This window comes from Gouania willdenowi, chromosome 14, assembly GCF_900634775.1.
Source record: "Gouania willdenowi chromosome 14, fGouWil2.1, whole genome shotgun sequence".
Lineage (NCBI taxonomy): Eukaryota > Metazoa > Chordata > Actinopteri > Blenniiformes > Gobiesocidae > Gouania > Gouania willdenowi.
This window is the reverse complement of record NC_041057.1, coordinates 13897638-13914591: the sequence shown is the minus strand read 5'-3', so window position 1 is coordinate 13914591 and position 16954 is coordinate 13897638. Positions and strand designations below refer to the sequence as shown.

Below are 16954 nucleotides of genomic sequence, written 5' to 3'. Positions count from 1 at the left end.
GACTGAGCTGTGGTTGTTGTAGAGCCCCATCCACGCACACCCTAAACACCGACCCCCCCACAGCCCGGTTGGGGTCTGCCGGGGGAACATGTCCCGGGCTGCGGCCATCGCCAGCTCTCTGATCCGCCAGAAGCGGCAGGCGAGGGAGCGGGAGCGGGAGAAGGCGAACGCCTGCAGGGACAGAGGCAGCCCGAGCAACAGCAAAGGAAACAACGAGAAGCCCAGCAAACTGAACGTCTTCTCCAGGGTCAAGTTGTTTGGATCGAGAAAGAAACGGAAGAGAAAGCGACCACCAGGTGTGAGGATGAGGGCAACAACATCATCATCATCATCATCATCATCATCATCATCATCATCATCATCATCATCATCACATTTGTTCTTCATCTCCTCGTGTCTCCATCTGTCTCCTCTGCGTCAGCATCAAACTTTGTGGCCTGATAGAAAGTGTTGGAGCTGCTGTGTGTGGGATCGATTCCTGGATCGGTTGTTTCTGTCTGCGAGTCAAAAAGTTGGTTCCTTGTGTCTAACTCGAAGTTGCTCCATTTTTTGTTACATTTGATCTTGGGCTGAAACCTGAGACAGTTTTTTTTCAATCTTGTTTTTAATTTTATTTATTATTTTTATTCTATTTACTGCACACTGATGCGATTTTTTAAACTGTAGGCAGTTTATGGAGGCAGATTTGTGTTTTTATTTAAAAAAAAAAATCCAAAAAAAAAAAATCACTTCAATCAAAAAACCTTTTTGAATCAAAAATAAATATTTTCAATCAAATAAAAAAGTGTTCAAATGCAAAAAAAAATTTGAGACCCAAAAATTGGCATTGGAACACTTTTTTCTTTGATTGAAAATGTTTTTTTGTGTGTGTTTTTTTTTTCCTTTTTTAATTGAAAAGTTATTTTTCAAAAAATTAATAATAGAGACACAAATCTACAAAAGCATCCACAAAAAGGGAAAACTGCATTTTTCAAATTTACATTATTGGGAAAATTTCCCAGGAAAAAAACGGTTTAATGGTCTGTAGGAGCTGTTCAAACTTAATTTACCTAACAAAAATGAATTGTTTTTGGTATTACCCATTACATTTTGCACATTCCTCAGTAGGGAATAATACCATACATACTGTACTCCTAAAGAAGTTGTAATAATATGCAATAGAAAGATAAGTTTATTGTAATTTGCACTGAACAATGACAATTACATTTTTAGTTTGCAGGTCATTGGGCATCCAACTTTTTTGAGGACACAAAAATTTAAAAAAAAGAAATAGCGTTATTTATACAGCAAAATAAGCAGGAAAAGAGTTATCTTGTGCTTTTATTTTCAAGGTGAATTATTTATAAACAATGTTTGTTTGTTTTTTTCATTTTAAATGTTACCAACTTAAAAGTTATACTTTTTAAAAACTGTTTTTGGTCATAAAACATTTGTTTTTATTACAATCAATATTTCATTTCGCATATTTGTGCAGTAGCTTCCTGTCAAGTAATGGCAGTTGATCCTAAAGCCAAACCAGTTGAGAACTACTGACCTAGATTCTAAATGTTCCTGATCTGCTCTGACAGCATGTCCTCAAAAAAGTTCTGCCGTAATGTATTTTCCTCGTCTGGAGAACTACGAATAGTGAGACTAAAGTGTCCCACCCTTTAATGGAGCACATGCCTAAACCGTTATGTAATATAATAATGTGTGATATCCAAAAACTGCTCATGTTGCTCATGGGAACACAGTAGTTTGTTCATGTACTTGTTATTATTGGACTTAGTCTTGAATTTTGTCCATTTAGTTTTAATTTAAGACATTTTTCAATTATTTGAGTCTTTTTTGTGATTATGTGGATCTGAAATGGATTGTTGGAAAAATATGCTGAAATATGTTGTTATAAAATCAACACTCATGGCTACAGCCATTGGTGTGTATGAACGTGTGAATGTGAGCACTTTGAGATAACGTGGGTTTTCATTTGTAACTAGGTTGGGGTGTCCCACTGGGATAACTTCCTAAACCAGTTTACACTCAAATTACAAGGATATTGCCTATGCAAACACAGGGAGAACATGCAAACTCCACACACAAACATACATACACATACATTTCGGACAAAAAATACCAAAAAAAATCTTGAAGTAGTGTAAGAAAATCATACAGTATCAAAATGATCATTATGTTGGAGTTTATAAGCCTAAAGTTAATACACATGGGATGGTGTTTGGCTGCTTTGAAATTGCAATTGTAACATTTTTATTCATAATCCACAAATGTGTAAATATGGACTAAATTATTTGCCAAGAACCCAATATGTCACTTGTGGTTCCTGAACCCCAGTTTTAGTGATGCGCCATTTAACCACTGTTGTGTTTAAATCCACTTTAGTGGATCCAATTAACAACGGCGCACTTTAGGCTGCCTGACAGGAGCCAGAGGTCAAAGCTTAAATGAAATCACATTTCATGTTTGGTTTGGTACAAAAGGTCAGGGATCAATGTGTCTCGTGTCCTCTGCTTCCCTCTCAGAGCCCCAGCTAAAGGGCATCATCACCAGGCTTTCCAGTCGCCAAGGCTTCCAGCTGCAGATGCAGCCTGATGGCACCATCGATGGAACCAAGGATGAAGATAGCACCTACGGTACGTCCCAAGTTAACTTCAGCCTTTAACTGCTGCAGATATTTGGAATCTTATCAAATCTTTTCAGTTCAGGGTTTTAAACTATCTCAGTTTGGCCTCTGAAAAGATGATGGACTGGTAACCTGTACCTCAGAGCTCCCATTAAGCTAACATGAATGGTTCTAGACAGAGAGAACATGCAAAGTGCACAGATTAAAGCTGCAGGGCCCACAATTTTCTTTTAGAGTAATTTTACTTTATTACCACTCAACAACAGGTGTAAACACTATGGCTGTGTTTGAAATTGCATACTAACACACTACACACTCAAAAAGTACATACACTGTCTACTATATATGACTAGGATGGCCACTGAAGTATACTTCCAGGTTTCCCAAGATGCATTTCAAACCTACAACAACAAAACCCGGAAGCACACAGAGGCTAAAGATCTCCGTTGATTCACCACCTTTGACATTTCTGAAAACGTTTTTAAGCGAGAAAGTGAGGTCATTGTGCTTTTTTGGGGGTGGGGGACAAACATGCAGGAAAAATGAATCACACTTTTATTTTGAATATGGTTATTTATACAGAAAAAGATTTATCTTTTGTGTGACCAAGTAGAATATCAACATCTGGTCATTTGATCCAAAAAAAACGCAGAAATACATTTCATGCCGACATTTCGGAGATTTTCGGAGACTCGTCATTGTGCGACTGACTAAACTTGCGGGTAACTTCAAAATAAGAGCCCAATTTACAAAATAAAATGGGAATGTTTCATTTTTAACTTGAAGCCGGTAACAGGACGATTTTACATTCCGCTCGCAATGCATTGTGGGGCGGTAGAGTATGACTAGCGTGCCCACCGTGCATACTTAAAAAATGTCCGATATAGTATATATCTGAGTATTTCTCGCGTACTCACTCCTTCCATACTATCGAATTGGAACACACTACATACTAGGAGTGTGACGATATCTCGATACGGCGATATATCGCAATATTTTTTCGCACAATCTATTATCGATATGTTCGCGCTAAATATTGATTTTTTTTTTGGGGGGGGGGGGATTTTTGGGATTTAAAATAGTGTCACCGTTCATAGGACACTTTTTCAATTTATTGTCTTTCAGAGATATAAAATGTGTATTTTTTCACTTAATCTTTGTTTTTCTTCTTATGTCATAGATAATCGGAGATTGATTTCTGACCAATGTATTAATAATTGCTGCATCGTCATATCGTGAGATAATCGTTATTGTGAGCTTTGTATCGTGAGGTACCCAGAGGTTCCCAACCCTACTACATACTCATTGTGACGTCAGACTTAGTATGAGTAGTATGTAACGTAAGTACGCGACAGCCCATGAGTTGATCTGTTACATTCTGACATACCTAACCAGTCTGTAAGTTTAATACACTCACTGCTGCATTTAAATCCTGACCTATTGAAGGTGTGCAGTTTAACACTGGGAGCTTTGATCGAATTCCTACATTTCCACCTTGGAGTTAGCACACAATGTCAATTTAATCTAGTTTAATGAGAAAATGTCTCCTCTGTGGGAATTCATTTGATGTTTGGATGTTAATCCTGCCTGTCGTGTTACAACATGTCAAGGAGTTATTTAATTAGTGAGATCATGCAGGCTTTTACCTACAAAGGCCATCGGGCTACAACGAAATCTGCCAGTGTTTAATGAAATTCCTGCGTCTCAGCAAATTGCGAGTGCACGACAGAACAATAACCTGGATTCCCATGGTGAACGGTTGATCCGATGACAGATTTGTTCCTTTCTGCTCTGTTGTCCGTCCTTGTTGTTAACGTGTCCTATACGTGTGACACCAGCACACAGCGTGTTAAATGAAGGGATGAGACGAAGACGGGCTAACATGATGGAAAGCGTTCCACACGTTGACCCAGCAGATGGATTATCTATGTCATTCTCCTCCGCTTATAACCGCAGTCATTAAGAAGGACGTGGTTGAGTAAATCACGATAATTAAACAAGTGCATGAATCATCTGACTGTCGTTAATGGATCACGCTCCAGCTGCAGATGTTTGCACTGCAGGGACGTCAAAGCAACACGTGTTTGTGCACAAAGAGCCAAACAATAGGAACACATGTGGAGGAGGAGAGCATGTAAAGGAAGTATAGACTTTCACGCATGGACCTTTATTCTGAAAGGGCTGAAAAGGCTTCGACTGTAGCGACTCGGGCCCCTAATTTCGTGACATAAAGTTCAGCTTTGTGCTGCATTTTTCTCACAGCGCCTGATTTCTTTCTTTGTTTAGAATGTCTGTTCTCATTTTTGGATGTTGGTTCTGGTTTTATTCCCGTCCAGGGACGTGATCCAAACCTATCTCTCACCACACGTCTGCAGCATGACCTACTTCATTATCACTTTTAGTAACCAGTGCTATTTTTAATACGTACCCTTTGCTCACCCCTAAGAGTTTCCTGCTGTGGCACGTCTGATTTTATAATTGAGGCAATAATAGAGAAGTCACATGTAAATGACAATGACGTGATCAGAACGCTGCTGTAAAAAAAAAAAACTGAAGCCACAATGAACCTCTAGACTATAGAATATCAATTGCTATAACAATAATCATATCAAAATCTGTGTGTGTGTGTGTGTGTGTGTGTGTGTGTGTGTGTGTGTGTGTGTGTGTGTGTGTGTGTGTGTGTGTGTGTGTGTCTTGTATGTACATAGAATTAAATAACACCCAACTGAAAAATTAGTCAGGAAAAATATGTTTGTCATGTTTTGTTAGTTTTTTAGTTGTTAATGCTTTATGGGGCGCCGATTGTAAAGTTTGCGAATGCTAAAATAAACAGCACCTGTTTTCAACATTTAGAATTTTTTTTTATGTTACTTTGACCAGATTTACAGCAATATTTGGGAAATGTGTGATGTTTTTTTCTCGTAAAAATGTCAATGTTAAATCTAAATGTTACAATTAAATCTAAATGTTACAATTAAATCTAAATGTTACAATTAAATCTAAATGTTACAATTAAATGTTAAATCTAAATGTTACAATTAAATGTGTCACGGCAAATTTGCGGTTGACCTCATTTGGAGACATGATTTATTGCTCTGGTTGAATGATGGAGTCCAGGCGAGGCATTGATGATTTTATAAAAAAGGTTTATTATAAAATTAAATAAAAAAAGGAGTAAAAAAGAAGCTTCCATCCTGAAAGAATGAAAGGCAAAAGGCTCGTGGCAGAGGAAAAAGGCAAGACCCACTCTAACTAACAGTTTCACAGCTTTAGCTTTTATACAGATAACAGAAAAGGTTCCACCCTGAGGTGAGGAAAAGGAGGGAGTCAGATGCCCAACAGTGGAAACATTTGAGGATGATGAAGACGTGTATATTATGAGGAAGATTGGGCGCCACTCTTATCTATCCTTGATAGTGTGTGTGTTCGTGTGTATGGCCTTCAGCAGAGACTCTGTGTTGCACTGAGTACAATACGATCTGTACTGTTTAATCTAACATGATTCAGCTGTTCAAAAGTGCGAAGAGTAATGGAGTCATCATGTATTAAAACATGACAAATTGTACACATGAACACACATTTGACGATATTATGATGAATATAAAAATTGCCATAACAAATGTTAAATCTAAATGTCATGGGTGAAACTAAATATTTAGCTAATGTGCAAATTCACCGTTTAGATTCAGCATTGAATATTTAGATTTAGATTTAACATTTAGATTGAAAATTGTTCTTTTTCCCACCTTAAAACTGTGGCTTACTTGAGATCAAACTGGTCCTCATTTAACATTTCGATTTAACATTTATTGCTGTAAATCTGGTACATTTTGTAAACGTGGTTTGTTGCTAAATATTGCAAAAAAATTGCTGTTTATTTAGCTTGCGTAACTTTACAATCGGTGTTCCAGAATACTTTCTGATTGTTTGTAGCGCTTAGGTTTGTCTTGCTCTGTTGGTAATGGGTTCCTGTCTGTGACATCACACCCTACCTTGTTATCATGTACAGTGCACTGTGGGAGTGATTAGACTCCCTCCTGTTTTCACTCAGGTGTGCCCCATCTCTTAATTGTGCTCCCTCACTATTTAAAGATTATTTTGTGGCTACATCTCTAGTTCCTGCCTGTCAGTTGTTAATAATAGATAAATACATAAATATGTAATATTGGTGACAGTGTTTCAGTTAAAGTTGAGAAGAATTTTGAAAAAAGAAAGTTGCATTTAAAAAATACTTAATAGTATAGCCTGATAGACAATTTTGCGCTCTTTATAAATTATTTTCTTTTTTAAACATTAACCATATTTGACCAAGCTAATTTAATAAATAGGTTTGTCATTTATTGTGGTTATTAATCATATGTCTATATAATCTTCTTCTGGCATGGTTGTAATAAGACTTAAATCAAGTGGATGAATACACATTCAGTATTGGTGAGTCAGTTGGAGTTCAATTATTTAATTTATGTGAAAGTAAAATAGAAAACAAACCAACTTGTGACATTTTTCAAATCAAACCTTTGAGTGAACAGAAAAACTGACATTTTGCTGGATCAAGAATGAGCTCATTAATTGTAGATTTGGTAGAAACATAACCATTGTAACTCTGAATCCTTTAGTTAAATGTTAACCAAACCAGGGCTAAGATGGATATATTACGTCATACCTGCTGTTGTAAATGAACGGCCTGAGCACCTGAACCAACCTTTGGAAAGCTTCTCTATGTGGTGAAACCGTGTCATTCGTACTGGTAACGACTTGTTTGGGTGTGAATCCTAATACTTGTGCTTATTTCTGCTCAGCTGTGTTCAACCTGATCCCAGTGGGACTCCGTGTGGTGGCCATCCAGGGTGTCCAGACCAAGCTCTACCTGGCAATGAACAACGAAGGCTTCCTCTACACTTCCGTACGTCACCACAGACACATCACACACCGCATCCCACATCCTCATCCTCATCCTTCAACAGAGGCTAAAAGCTCCTCTTTGGATCAGGTTGAGTAATAAAGCAACAGCTTTCAGTGTGAGCGGGCTTATTATCATCCTATAATGGCATCAATACTTTAACTGTGGTGCTGTGTTGTGATTCAGCTGCCACAGGGTGTAATAACCCAGTGGCTGAGGATTCTTTATCTAGCTTCTAATAATGTGGCTTATCAGGATGGATTTCTGATTATTCCTGAGCCTCTCTTTCTGTTTATCTCCCTTCAGTCCATCTTTGATAGGGAAAATATTTGGTTGTCCATTTACAAACTGTTTCTGGAATTGGTTTCCATGTCATAATGATGAGTCATGTGGAAGCAATAAACCAAAAGAAACAACAAAAGTACCCCGCATGTCCATCGCTCCGATCAAAACCTGAGAAAATGAAAACCGAGGATATAAAAATACGTTGCACGCTTCAGTTTAATAACAACAGGCTGCTACGCTTGTGCCGGCACGTACACCAGCACAATATCTACTTGATCACGTCCAATTCTGATTCTCAGTGTTGATGTTATTCTGACGATGCTGGCTTTAGCCATAACGTTCACGTTTTGTTGAGGGGATAAAGCAAGCATTCACTGATCAAAATGAAGAGGTGATGGAGGGAATCAGCATTGTTTCTGCATCTTTCCGCTGGGCACCATCGTTCTCTCAGTGGGCTGGTTGGTATTCAGGGGGGTAGCCAGTTGCCATGGAGATGCAGGAGTAAGAAAATGCAAATGTCAGCTATCTTAAGTTTGTAGAATAAAGCCTGGCTGAGATAATGAATCAAATATGGGACCAAACTGATGGTTGTAGGCGCTGATGTCCAGAGGTGACAAGTAACAAAGTACAAATACTTTGTTGCTCTACTTAAAGCTGGGGTACTCAAATTATTTTCTTTAATTAAAAATAAGATTCTTATTAGCGTCATATAGTATATCATAAGAGTAATCATTTCTGAAAAAATTGTACATCTGCATGCTGTCTGTGCCTTATAATTAAGTATTTTAGTTAATAAAACCCCAGAAGACAAAGTCTTGGTGGTCATCTCCTCCACCTCCAAGCACAGGATTTAGAGAAAGGAGGAGTGAGCAGAGCCCACAAAGGAGCCTCCTCATTGGCTGCCACGATGTATAGTGAAGCGCGTGCACGGTGTGAACTTGTTTTTAGTCTTAGACTAACTTTGGACGTGTAAGTGGCTGTTTTCCTTCTAGACAAGTAATCTAATGTTCCATTTTCCTATATTTTGTGTGCATCCTTTTGCGTGGCGACATGTTTTACCGCACGTTCAGCTCTCGTGCGTGATTTTTTTGAGAGGAGGAGACTGGGAGGGGTTATCATAGTGGGCGGGATTTACAGTTTGAATTCAGCCATGCCCCTCTGTCATGGTTCAAGTTTCAAGTAGTGCAGCTTTAAGTCGTTTTTTTTTTTTTTTGGTATCTGTACTTAACGCAAGTATTTATTTATTTTTTGCCGACTTTTTACTTTTACTCGTTACTTTTTTAAACAAATATCAGCACTACTACTCCTTATGTTTTTGAAATGAACTCGTTACTTTCAAGACCTTCGAAGATGACGTCACGGCGTAAAAAGACGCAAACCAACAACCACGACTCATGGCGGATGCGGTGCGTTATTTGCAAGCCCAAAAATCATGAGATTCTGGCCATTCAGAAGATTTTATTTCCAAATGTTATCGATGATGACCGCTAACTTCTCCAGGTGTTCATAAAGGGTAACAGATTTCATTTATCATTTTTTCTACAAGTTCTTACAAATGTTAAACGCAAAGGTTTTGAGTTTTATTGAGCATTTGCGCATAGATTATTTTTCTTGACCCATTTTATTTACAAATTGTGTTTATTATGAGTGCGACACTCTCCAGGTGTTCAAAAAGGTAACAGATTTAACATGTTTCCATGTAGTATTCTACAAGAAAATAGAAGATATGGAATTTGCTGGTTTAAAAACCCCGTCTTATCATTGAAGGGACATTTGTTTTACTTTTACTCAAGTAAGGAAGCAACTTCAATACTTTTACTTTTACCCGAGTCATATTTTATTCAAGTATCTATACTTTTACTTGACTACTGGTGACGAGAACTTTTACTACCTCCACCGATGTCATAAGGGAGGAACGATGGAGCGCTTGTAGCTCGCTCCTCGCTCTTTTCACTTCATCACCTCTGTGTCCTCTATCAGTTGTAACCTCTGCTAATATCCGTCACGCTCTGCCTCTTCAGGAGCACTTCACCCCGGAGTGTAAATTTAAGGAGTCGGTGTTCGAGAACTACTACGTCACCTACTCCTCCATGCTGTACCGGCAGCAGGCCTCAGGTCGGGCCTGGTATCTGGGACTTAACAAGGAGGGAGGAATCATGAAGGGGAACCACGTCAAGAAGAACAAGGCTGCTGCACACTTTATACCCAAACCACTCAAAGGTGAGGCTCCGTGGAAATATCGGCACATGGCACTGCAGGGTTTAGTGAAATAGACTAAAAGTAAAGTCAAATAGGGAGTTCTTCTCTCCGAATTCAGCTAAAGGCAGGAGTGGATTGGCCATCTGGCAGTGTGGGGCCGGTCCGTCCGTTACCTTTTTTTTTTTTTTTTTTTTTTTTTTTGAAGTGGAGGCAGACATGGACACAGGTGGCCAAAAATGGTCCAAATGTGGCAAGAAAACAGTGAAAAATGAAATGAGCCAGGAGTGGCCAAAAAATTGGCAAATAACGAGGAACCAGGTGGTATGTAATGGCAAATGGTAGCTTAAATAAGCATAATGTGGCAAATAATAGTGAAAAAGGGCAAAAATGTGGAACAAAAAGAGGCAAAATGTCGGAGAAAAAGGAAACAAGTGGTATTTATAGGGCAAAAGTTAGCTTATTTGGATGAAAAGTGGCCAAAAAATTAAAGAAAAATTGGATAAAAGTGTCAAAAAGAACAAAATATAGGAATAAAGGGATATTTTTTAAGAAGAAAAAAGTGTCAGAACTTTTTGAAAAGGGGCAGGAATAAGACACAGGATATAGGTAAAAAGGGGTTAAAAAGTTTCCCCCTTTTAAGGTTTTCTGGGGAAATAATTAAAATGAAGGCATAAAGAGCCACATGTTGAGCACTACTGACTTAATAACAGCTTCTCCATGGTGTCCTCTGATTATGTAGTGGACTGGTCTGGACAGAAAATGCCAGGGCTGAATTTTAGTCCCAGTCCACCCCTGTCTAAAGGATGTTTTTACTGAAAGAAAGGATTCATGAATCATTCACACACCGCCCAACCAGCACCCAATGATGACTACAATATCTAAAAAGCTCGATGTTCCCCAAGGGGTGGAGAGGGTAAACAAAGCTAAGATCGACACAAACAGGGCTCAGAATAAATGCTAATGTGGTTCCATTATGTCACAGTGTGGAACAGCCACTGTTTCCAAAAAGGTTTGCAATCGAAGGTGATGTTAGTGTCATGTTACAGCTGCTTTCTGCAGGCAGAGGAAATAACAAAACCAACACATTATCATTATGTGTTCGTATATACAATCTGTCTGAAAAAAAGGTAGTTAAACCTAAAACTAGAAATAAGAAAAGAACTTTTATGGATGGGATTCTTTCCCATTAGCAGCATCATGAAATGTATGTTTTAGGTTGTTTTAGTTTCAGTCAACATAGTGAGATTTTATTTTTTACCTTGAAAAGAAGATGATCCTCTAAATACCTTCAGTTTAATTATATTTTCATTCAAGTTTGAATCATTTATGTATGCCCTATCCTCTGTGCAGATTAAAAAATCATGTATTCATAGTATATACTGTGTCTGTAACCAAAAACACAGATTTAAACAGGGTTTACAGGGTGTTTTATACCATGCAGAATAATGTTTGGGTTTTTTTTTTTTTTTTTAAACCATTCTGAAGAAAATTAAAAATTGCCAATACTTATAATAATGAATGTGTAATAATCTATTGTTTCCAGGGTTATGTTTTTTTTTTAGTTTCTTGAGATGCTTTCAGTTTAAAATGCGAAATGTCTTGTTCTTCTACAAACCTGATATTTTGATAAAACTGAAGTGTTAGAATAGGACAACATGAGTCGATGTGGGGGTCGCACTGATTTAGGGCCATTGGTCACAAACAACTGTGTATTGCACTTTATTTTGCTCATTGCACACTTGGTTCTTTCCCTATAGACAAATATATTTGTGTATGAATTAGTGCTGTTCATTGATTCTTGTCCATCTCTTGACATTTTAGTCCAAGTTTTTGAATTTGGCATATTTTGTTGTAAAAATGTACGAGTGACTGCCCTCTGTGGAATAAACCCTGGATGTTACATTTGAGTTTTGCTATTGGCTGAGATGTTTTGGTGGCTTCTTACATCACAAACCACCACTGTTGGCCCCGCCCCTCTTATAAATACTAAAACCTGTGGACTCTGCAATGTGGCGAGTCGATTGGATTGAGAGATTTGTGACTAGAGAGGCATAGTAAGTATTGAGTAGGTACTTAGCATAGCGTAGATTGTTCTAGGGAGATTTTATAGAATAGACTGGGTGTGTCTTAAATGCTCCAGGAGCCCCACCCATAATAAAGACATTTTTTTAATTCTCAACCAAAACCGTTTATTGCTCAGACCATTATACCAAATATGGTCATGTGACCGTATTTTACTGAAGCTAAAGGATTCAGTAACACTTTACTTGAAGTGTGATACATAAAGGCTGACATTACACTGTCATTATTATGACATGACACCTGTCATTAGCATGAATAAGGTGTCATGAAGGCTAATAGTCATTAAGTGTCGTTGGTTACCCTAACCCCACCCTTAACCTGAACCTGAACCCTTCTTAAACGCATGTGGGCCCAACTGTATGTATATACTGTATGTCTATATCACAATGATGCGAACACTTTATCCCTACCTTTAATTACCCAGGTTCCTACACCTAACCCATTCTTCCTAAACACTTACCCTAACCTACTTTCCCTCACCCTAACCCTAACCTCACATACCCCAAACCCCTCCTGCACATCCCGGGATAAGCACTTTATTTTTTATATCCATTTTTTAAGTATTTATTTTTTATGACATTTTTGAATTGGGTGGTGTTATAATCTGGTTTTTATTCTCACAGGAAGCTGTAGACCCTCTCCTCCTTTATTGAGTCCTGGACCTGTTTTATTGGGGATTTTTTTCCTTTAATTCCTGGCTTTAATTTTTAATTTTTTTGATTTTGATTTTACTCTTTTAAATGTACTGTTATAGGGAGGGGAAGGGGTTCCTGTAGCCTGTACCTTTAAACATGTCTATCCCTACCTAACCCTAACCCCACTAGATCCCTCCACCTAACCCAAAAAATGCTAACATAGCTCCAAAGGTGTCATGATTTAGCGACAGCCTTCATGACACCTTATTCATGATAACGACAGCGTAATGTCAGCCGTACGTATGAAACGTAAAGTAAAGTGTGATTCCGATTTCCCTGTGGTTCCCATACGTTACCTGATGGTGTGCGCTCCACTCGTTTGTGACCTCAAAGTATAAACTCCTTTTCCTGCTCTAGTGATGATATTTTTTTTTTTAACCCTTTGTGTGTTTGCAGTGGCCATGTACAGGGAGCCCTCCCTTCACGACCTGACAGAACTCTCTCGTTCAAGCAGCGGCACGCCGACCAAGAGTCGCAGTGCATCTGCCTTGCTCAACGGTGGAGGGAAGTCACCCAGCAACAATGACTTATCCTAGCCCCTAGCACACCCCAACCCCTCACATGCACACACATTAAAACACACACACACACACACGCACGCACACACACATATATACAGATCTCAGGAGGACACACCCACACTTTAGAGTGGTGAGGGGTAGGACAAGGTGAGGAGCAGACAAAGGAGGACGGGGAGTGTGTTCCTCCACCTAACGGAGCTCACTGTGTCTGACTGTATGTACATATGTATCAAGGACAATCAGTCTCTGCTGCTCTGGTCCTGCAGAGGGACAGGACACCAGGATCTCTGCCCTTGACTCCTCCTGCTGTGTTATTGTAAGCAGTCAGAGCAAAGAGAGTGAGAGAAAGTCAGTCACACAGTCAGAAAAACAGACTGTTACCGAGAACCAAAGAGTCCAAGTATTAACCACTGCTATCTAAAGGCACACGGTAGAAAGTACAAAGGGAGGAGGAAAAGTCTTTATCTACTCTACGATACGCTATGTTTACACAAAGCTCATGGGGTTAAGTCATATTTTTAAATAACGTATCCCTCGTACATGGGTGAGGACTGGTTTGTTTGCATGCTGGCGTGTGTGTGTGTGTGTGTGTGTGTGTGTGTGTGTGTGTGTGTAAGAGGTTGAGTACATGCTGTGCTGCGTGGGCGAGTGAGAGCGATGTGTGCGCACGCCTGAGTCTGGGAGGGGTTTCACCTTTTTAAGAGCTGTTGTATATCCCACAAACCTCCTGAGGGCTTTAGCAGGTCATATAAGGTTTACTGTATATGCTTCCATGCTCACTTCTTAAAGGCAAAGCTGTTGTTTATCTCTCCCTCTGTTGTTGTTGATGTCCTAATGCTATTTGTTTGTTTGTTTGTTTGTTTGTTGTTGCATGGAAGCTTGTGGACCTCTGCTCGGTAGCAGCATGCCCGAAGGTCCTTTTTTTTTATTTTTTTTTTGGTCTAACCTGTTCCTGACCTTAAGAGAACACTAGTGAGCCAATAGTGTCGTACCAGAACACTAGTGAAGCATTGTAAGGGCGGGCACTACTGGACCAATAGTAATGCACCAGACCACGGGTGGACCAATGGTGTTGGACTGGAACTTTGGTGAACCAATGGGAGCACAGTTTAACTTCATATTTTGGTTCCTGCAGTGGACAAACTAGAAATGCACTAAATAAACTCTTTCTAATAAATACGATGTTTCTGTTCATGTTCTTTATCAGCATTTGGTTCAGACTTTTGAAAAGTAAACCATTCAAAATGTTTGAAATATGAAGATGTTTATTTTTATTTTTTTTAATTATTATTACCAAAGTTGAGTCTATGCCTGTTATTGACAATATCCCATTAGCCTATAATACGCTTTTACAATTATTACCTCCACCAAACGTGAAGCGTAAAGCAGGAAGTTATGTTTTACCCTGTTTGTTTGTCTGTCTGTCTGTCTGTTTGTCTGTCTGTTAGCAAGATAACATGAAAAGTTAATCATGGATTTGAATGAGATTTTCAGGAAATGTTGATAATGGGACAAGGAACATGTGATTAAAATTTGGTGATGTTCTGGATTACCAAAAATGAGAAAATACCAACAAATAGGAAAATAGAAGCTGTGCCTGGGCCTGCTCCTTTAAGCGCGGTGGCTTATGGGTAATGTAGTGCCGCCCGGTACTCGTGCTGGACTTGGCGGAGGTCTGCGCTCTCCGAGTGCTCTAGTTTAAGCCTTAATTCTAAATGAATTTCAAATGATTTCATTGTTTTTAGCTTTATCGTATTGTATATTACTCATAGGTAATCATATTTTACTTTGAACTGAATCTCTTGAGTAATATTATGGTGAAAAATAGTAGCCAGGATATGGATTTAAATTTACGTTCAATCCAACACTAGTTTAGAGAAAAATTGGGATTTTCGTGTTTTGTTTTTCTTTTTTTCATTAAAAAAAAAAAAAAAAAGTCTCAAATGTCAAATCTTCAAAAGACTGTAGAAATGGTTTGTATCCTGTAACTTTGGTAAGCTAATCTTTCGTAGCATTCTAAGATGAACCTTAAAGTCAAAACTTTTTGATAGTTGTGTAAAAATCTGGAAAACTTGATAAACCATCCTCACTGTTCTCCGAGTGAATTCTCACGATTTGCTGCAGAAACGAACACCCAGTGTAGTAACTAAGTATCACCACTAGAGGGTGCTTGTAGCTCTTCTATTGGATTTGTCCTTTGATCCCAGCATCATTGCTGACTCCATAATATGGTAAAAATGCCTACATCATAGGTAGGTTGTTTTCATTGGTATAATATACACTACCTTTGTAAATGTCTTTCCTTCAACTGTGTTTTTCAGTTTATCAACAAGTTTTTAGTGACTTCATATAAAATGTTTGAATTATTTAAGTTAAGTTTAAGTTGAATTATTTGCCACTTTTCTGCCCTTTTCCCCTTACATCCCTTTTAGGGTATTTAACAGAATTTTACTAATTTTAGACTTACTATATATAGCGTTACTTGGAAAAAAGAAGGAAAATATATATATATATATATATATATATATATATATAAAATAAAAAATAAACAAAAGGATATATATATATATATATATATCATTTTGTTTATTTTTTTCATTTATTAGCCTCTCGCCAGTTTTACCCCTAGAATTATTAATATGCAGGCTTGAGTATAAGGTGTTGCAAAATGTAATATTTTTAAATGTTGTCGGTATTTTCCTGTATCAAACTATCAGGGGCTTCTACTCTAAAAAGTTTTAATTTTATTCATCGACTGATAATCAATACATCAACCTCACAGATATTTGTCATGATCTGGGATTTTGCACTTCTTGTAGTGTTGACCTTTGTCAGCATGCGCCAACAAAGAGAAAAATAAATTAATTTATTTAAAAAAATGATTTGGGATCAAAGCAAGACATCATACAGTGCAGTTAGTGATTTAGCTTTGCTCGGCCAGGGTTGTGAGCTTGATTTTACTTACTTACTATAGCCCCACCTAAATTATTATCATTATTTTTTGTGCCATTTTTATGCCTTTCTATACCTTTGTTTTTAGTTTTTATGGACTTACTACAGCCTTAGCCTTAGCCCAAAAGTAAAAAAATAAATCTGATTTAGGGTGTCTCACCCATTTTAGGGTATTATTAAAATGGTACTAGTTTGAAGGGACTTACTATAGCCTTAATTAAAAAATAAATAAAATAATAATAATAATTATATATATATATATATATATATAATTATAGTCGTTTCTTAATGCATTACTGCATTCTCACCCCCATTTTAGGATGTTTTTCATAATTGTATTAGTTTTAAGTGACTTACTATAGCCTTTATTTATATTATTCCTTACTACCTTGCGTTAAATTTGTGTTTTTAGACTTTTGTCATTTTTTATGCCTTACCTCTGTTTAATGGTGTTTATCATCATTGCATTTTTTTTTTCCTCCAGGATTTACTATAGCCTTAACTAAAAAAGAATAAACAAATTACAATAAATTATTACCATTTTGCCATTTTTCTGCCCTACTGTAGCCCATTGGCAGCAGAGGTTTAGGTTTAGGAAGACCAACACCTGAACAGAAGTATAGTGGTGGGATATCAGATGGTTTATCCCCTTATTTCAGTTACTTTAACTATCATTACTCATATTTTAATATATTAATTAATA

General features: G+C 37.8%; 1 protein-coding gene across 6 annotated transcripts in view; it reads left to right on the top strand.

Moving 5' to 3' along the window:
- Positions 1-14476, top strand: part of LOC114476154 (fibroblast growth factor 13-like) — a 31343-nt gene extending 16867 nt beyond the window's left edge. For 4 of the 6 annotated variants that reach the window (XM_028467468.1, XM_028467469.1, XM_028467470.1 and 1 more), the window contains exons 2-5: positions 2517-2627; positions 7417-7520; positions 9824-10022; positions 13175-14476. In XM_028467468.1, coding sequence (XP_028323269.1) covers positions 2517-2627; positions 7417-7520; positions 9824-10022; positions 13175-13314 — 554 coding nt within the window. In that variant the 3' untranslated portion in view covers positions 13315-14476. Of the gene's footprint in view, positions 1-62; positions 297-491; positions 512-2516; positions 2628-7416; positions 7521-9823; positions 10023-13174 lie in introns of those variants that run through there. The other 2 variants (XM_028467466.1, XM_028467471.1) reach the window with 2 other exon arrangements.
- Positions 14477-16954: the final 2478 nt, after the last annotated feature.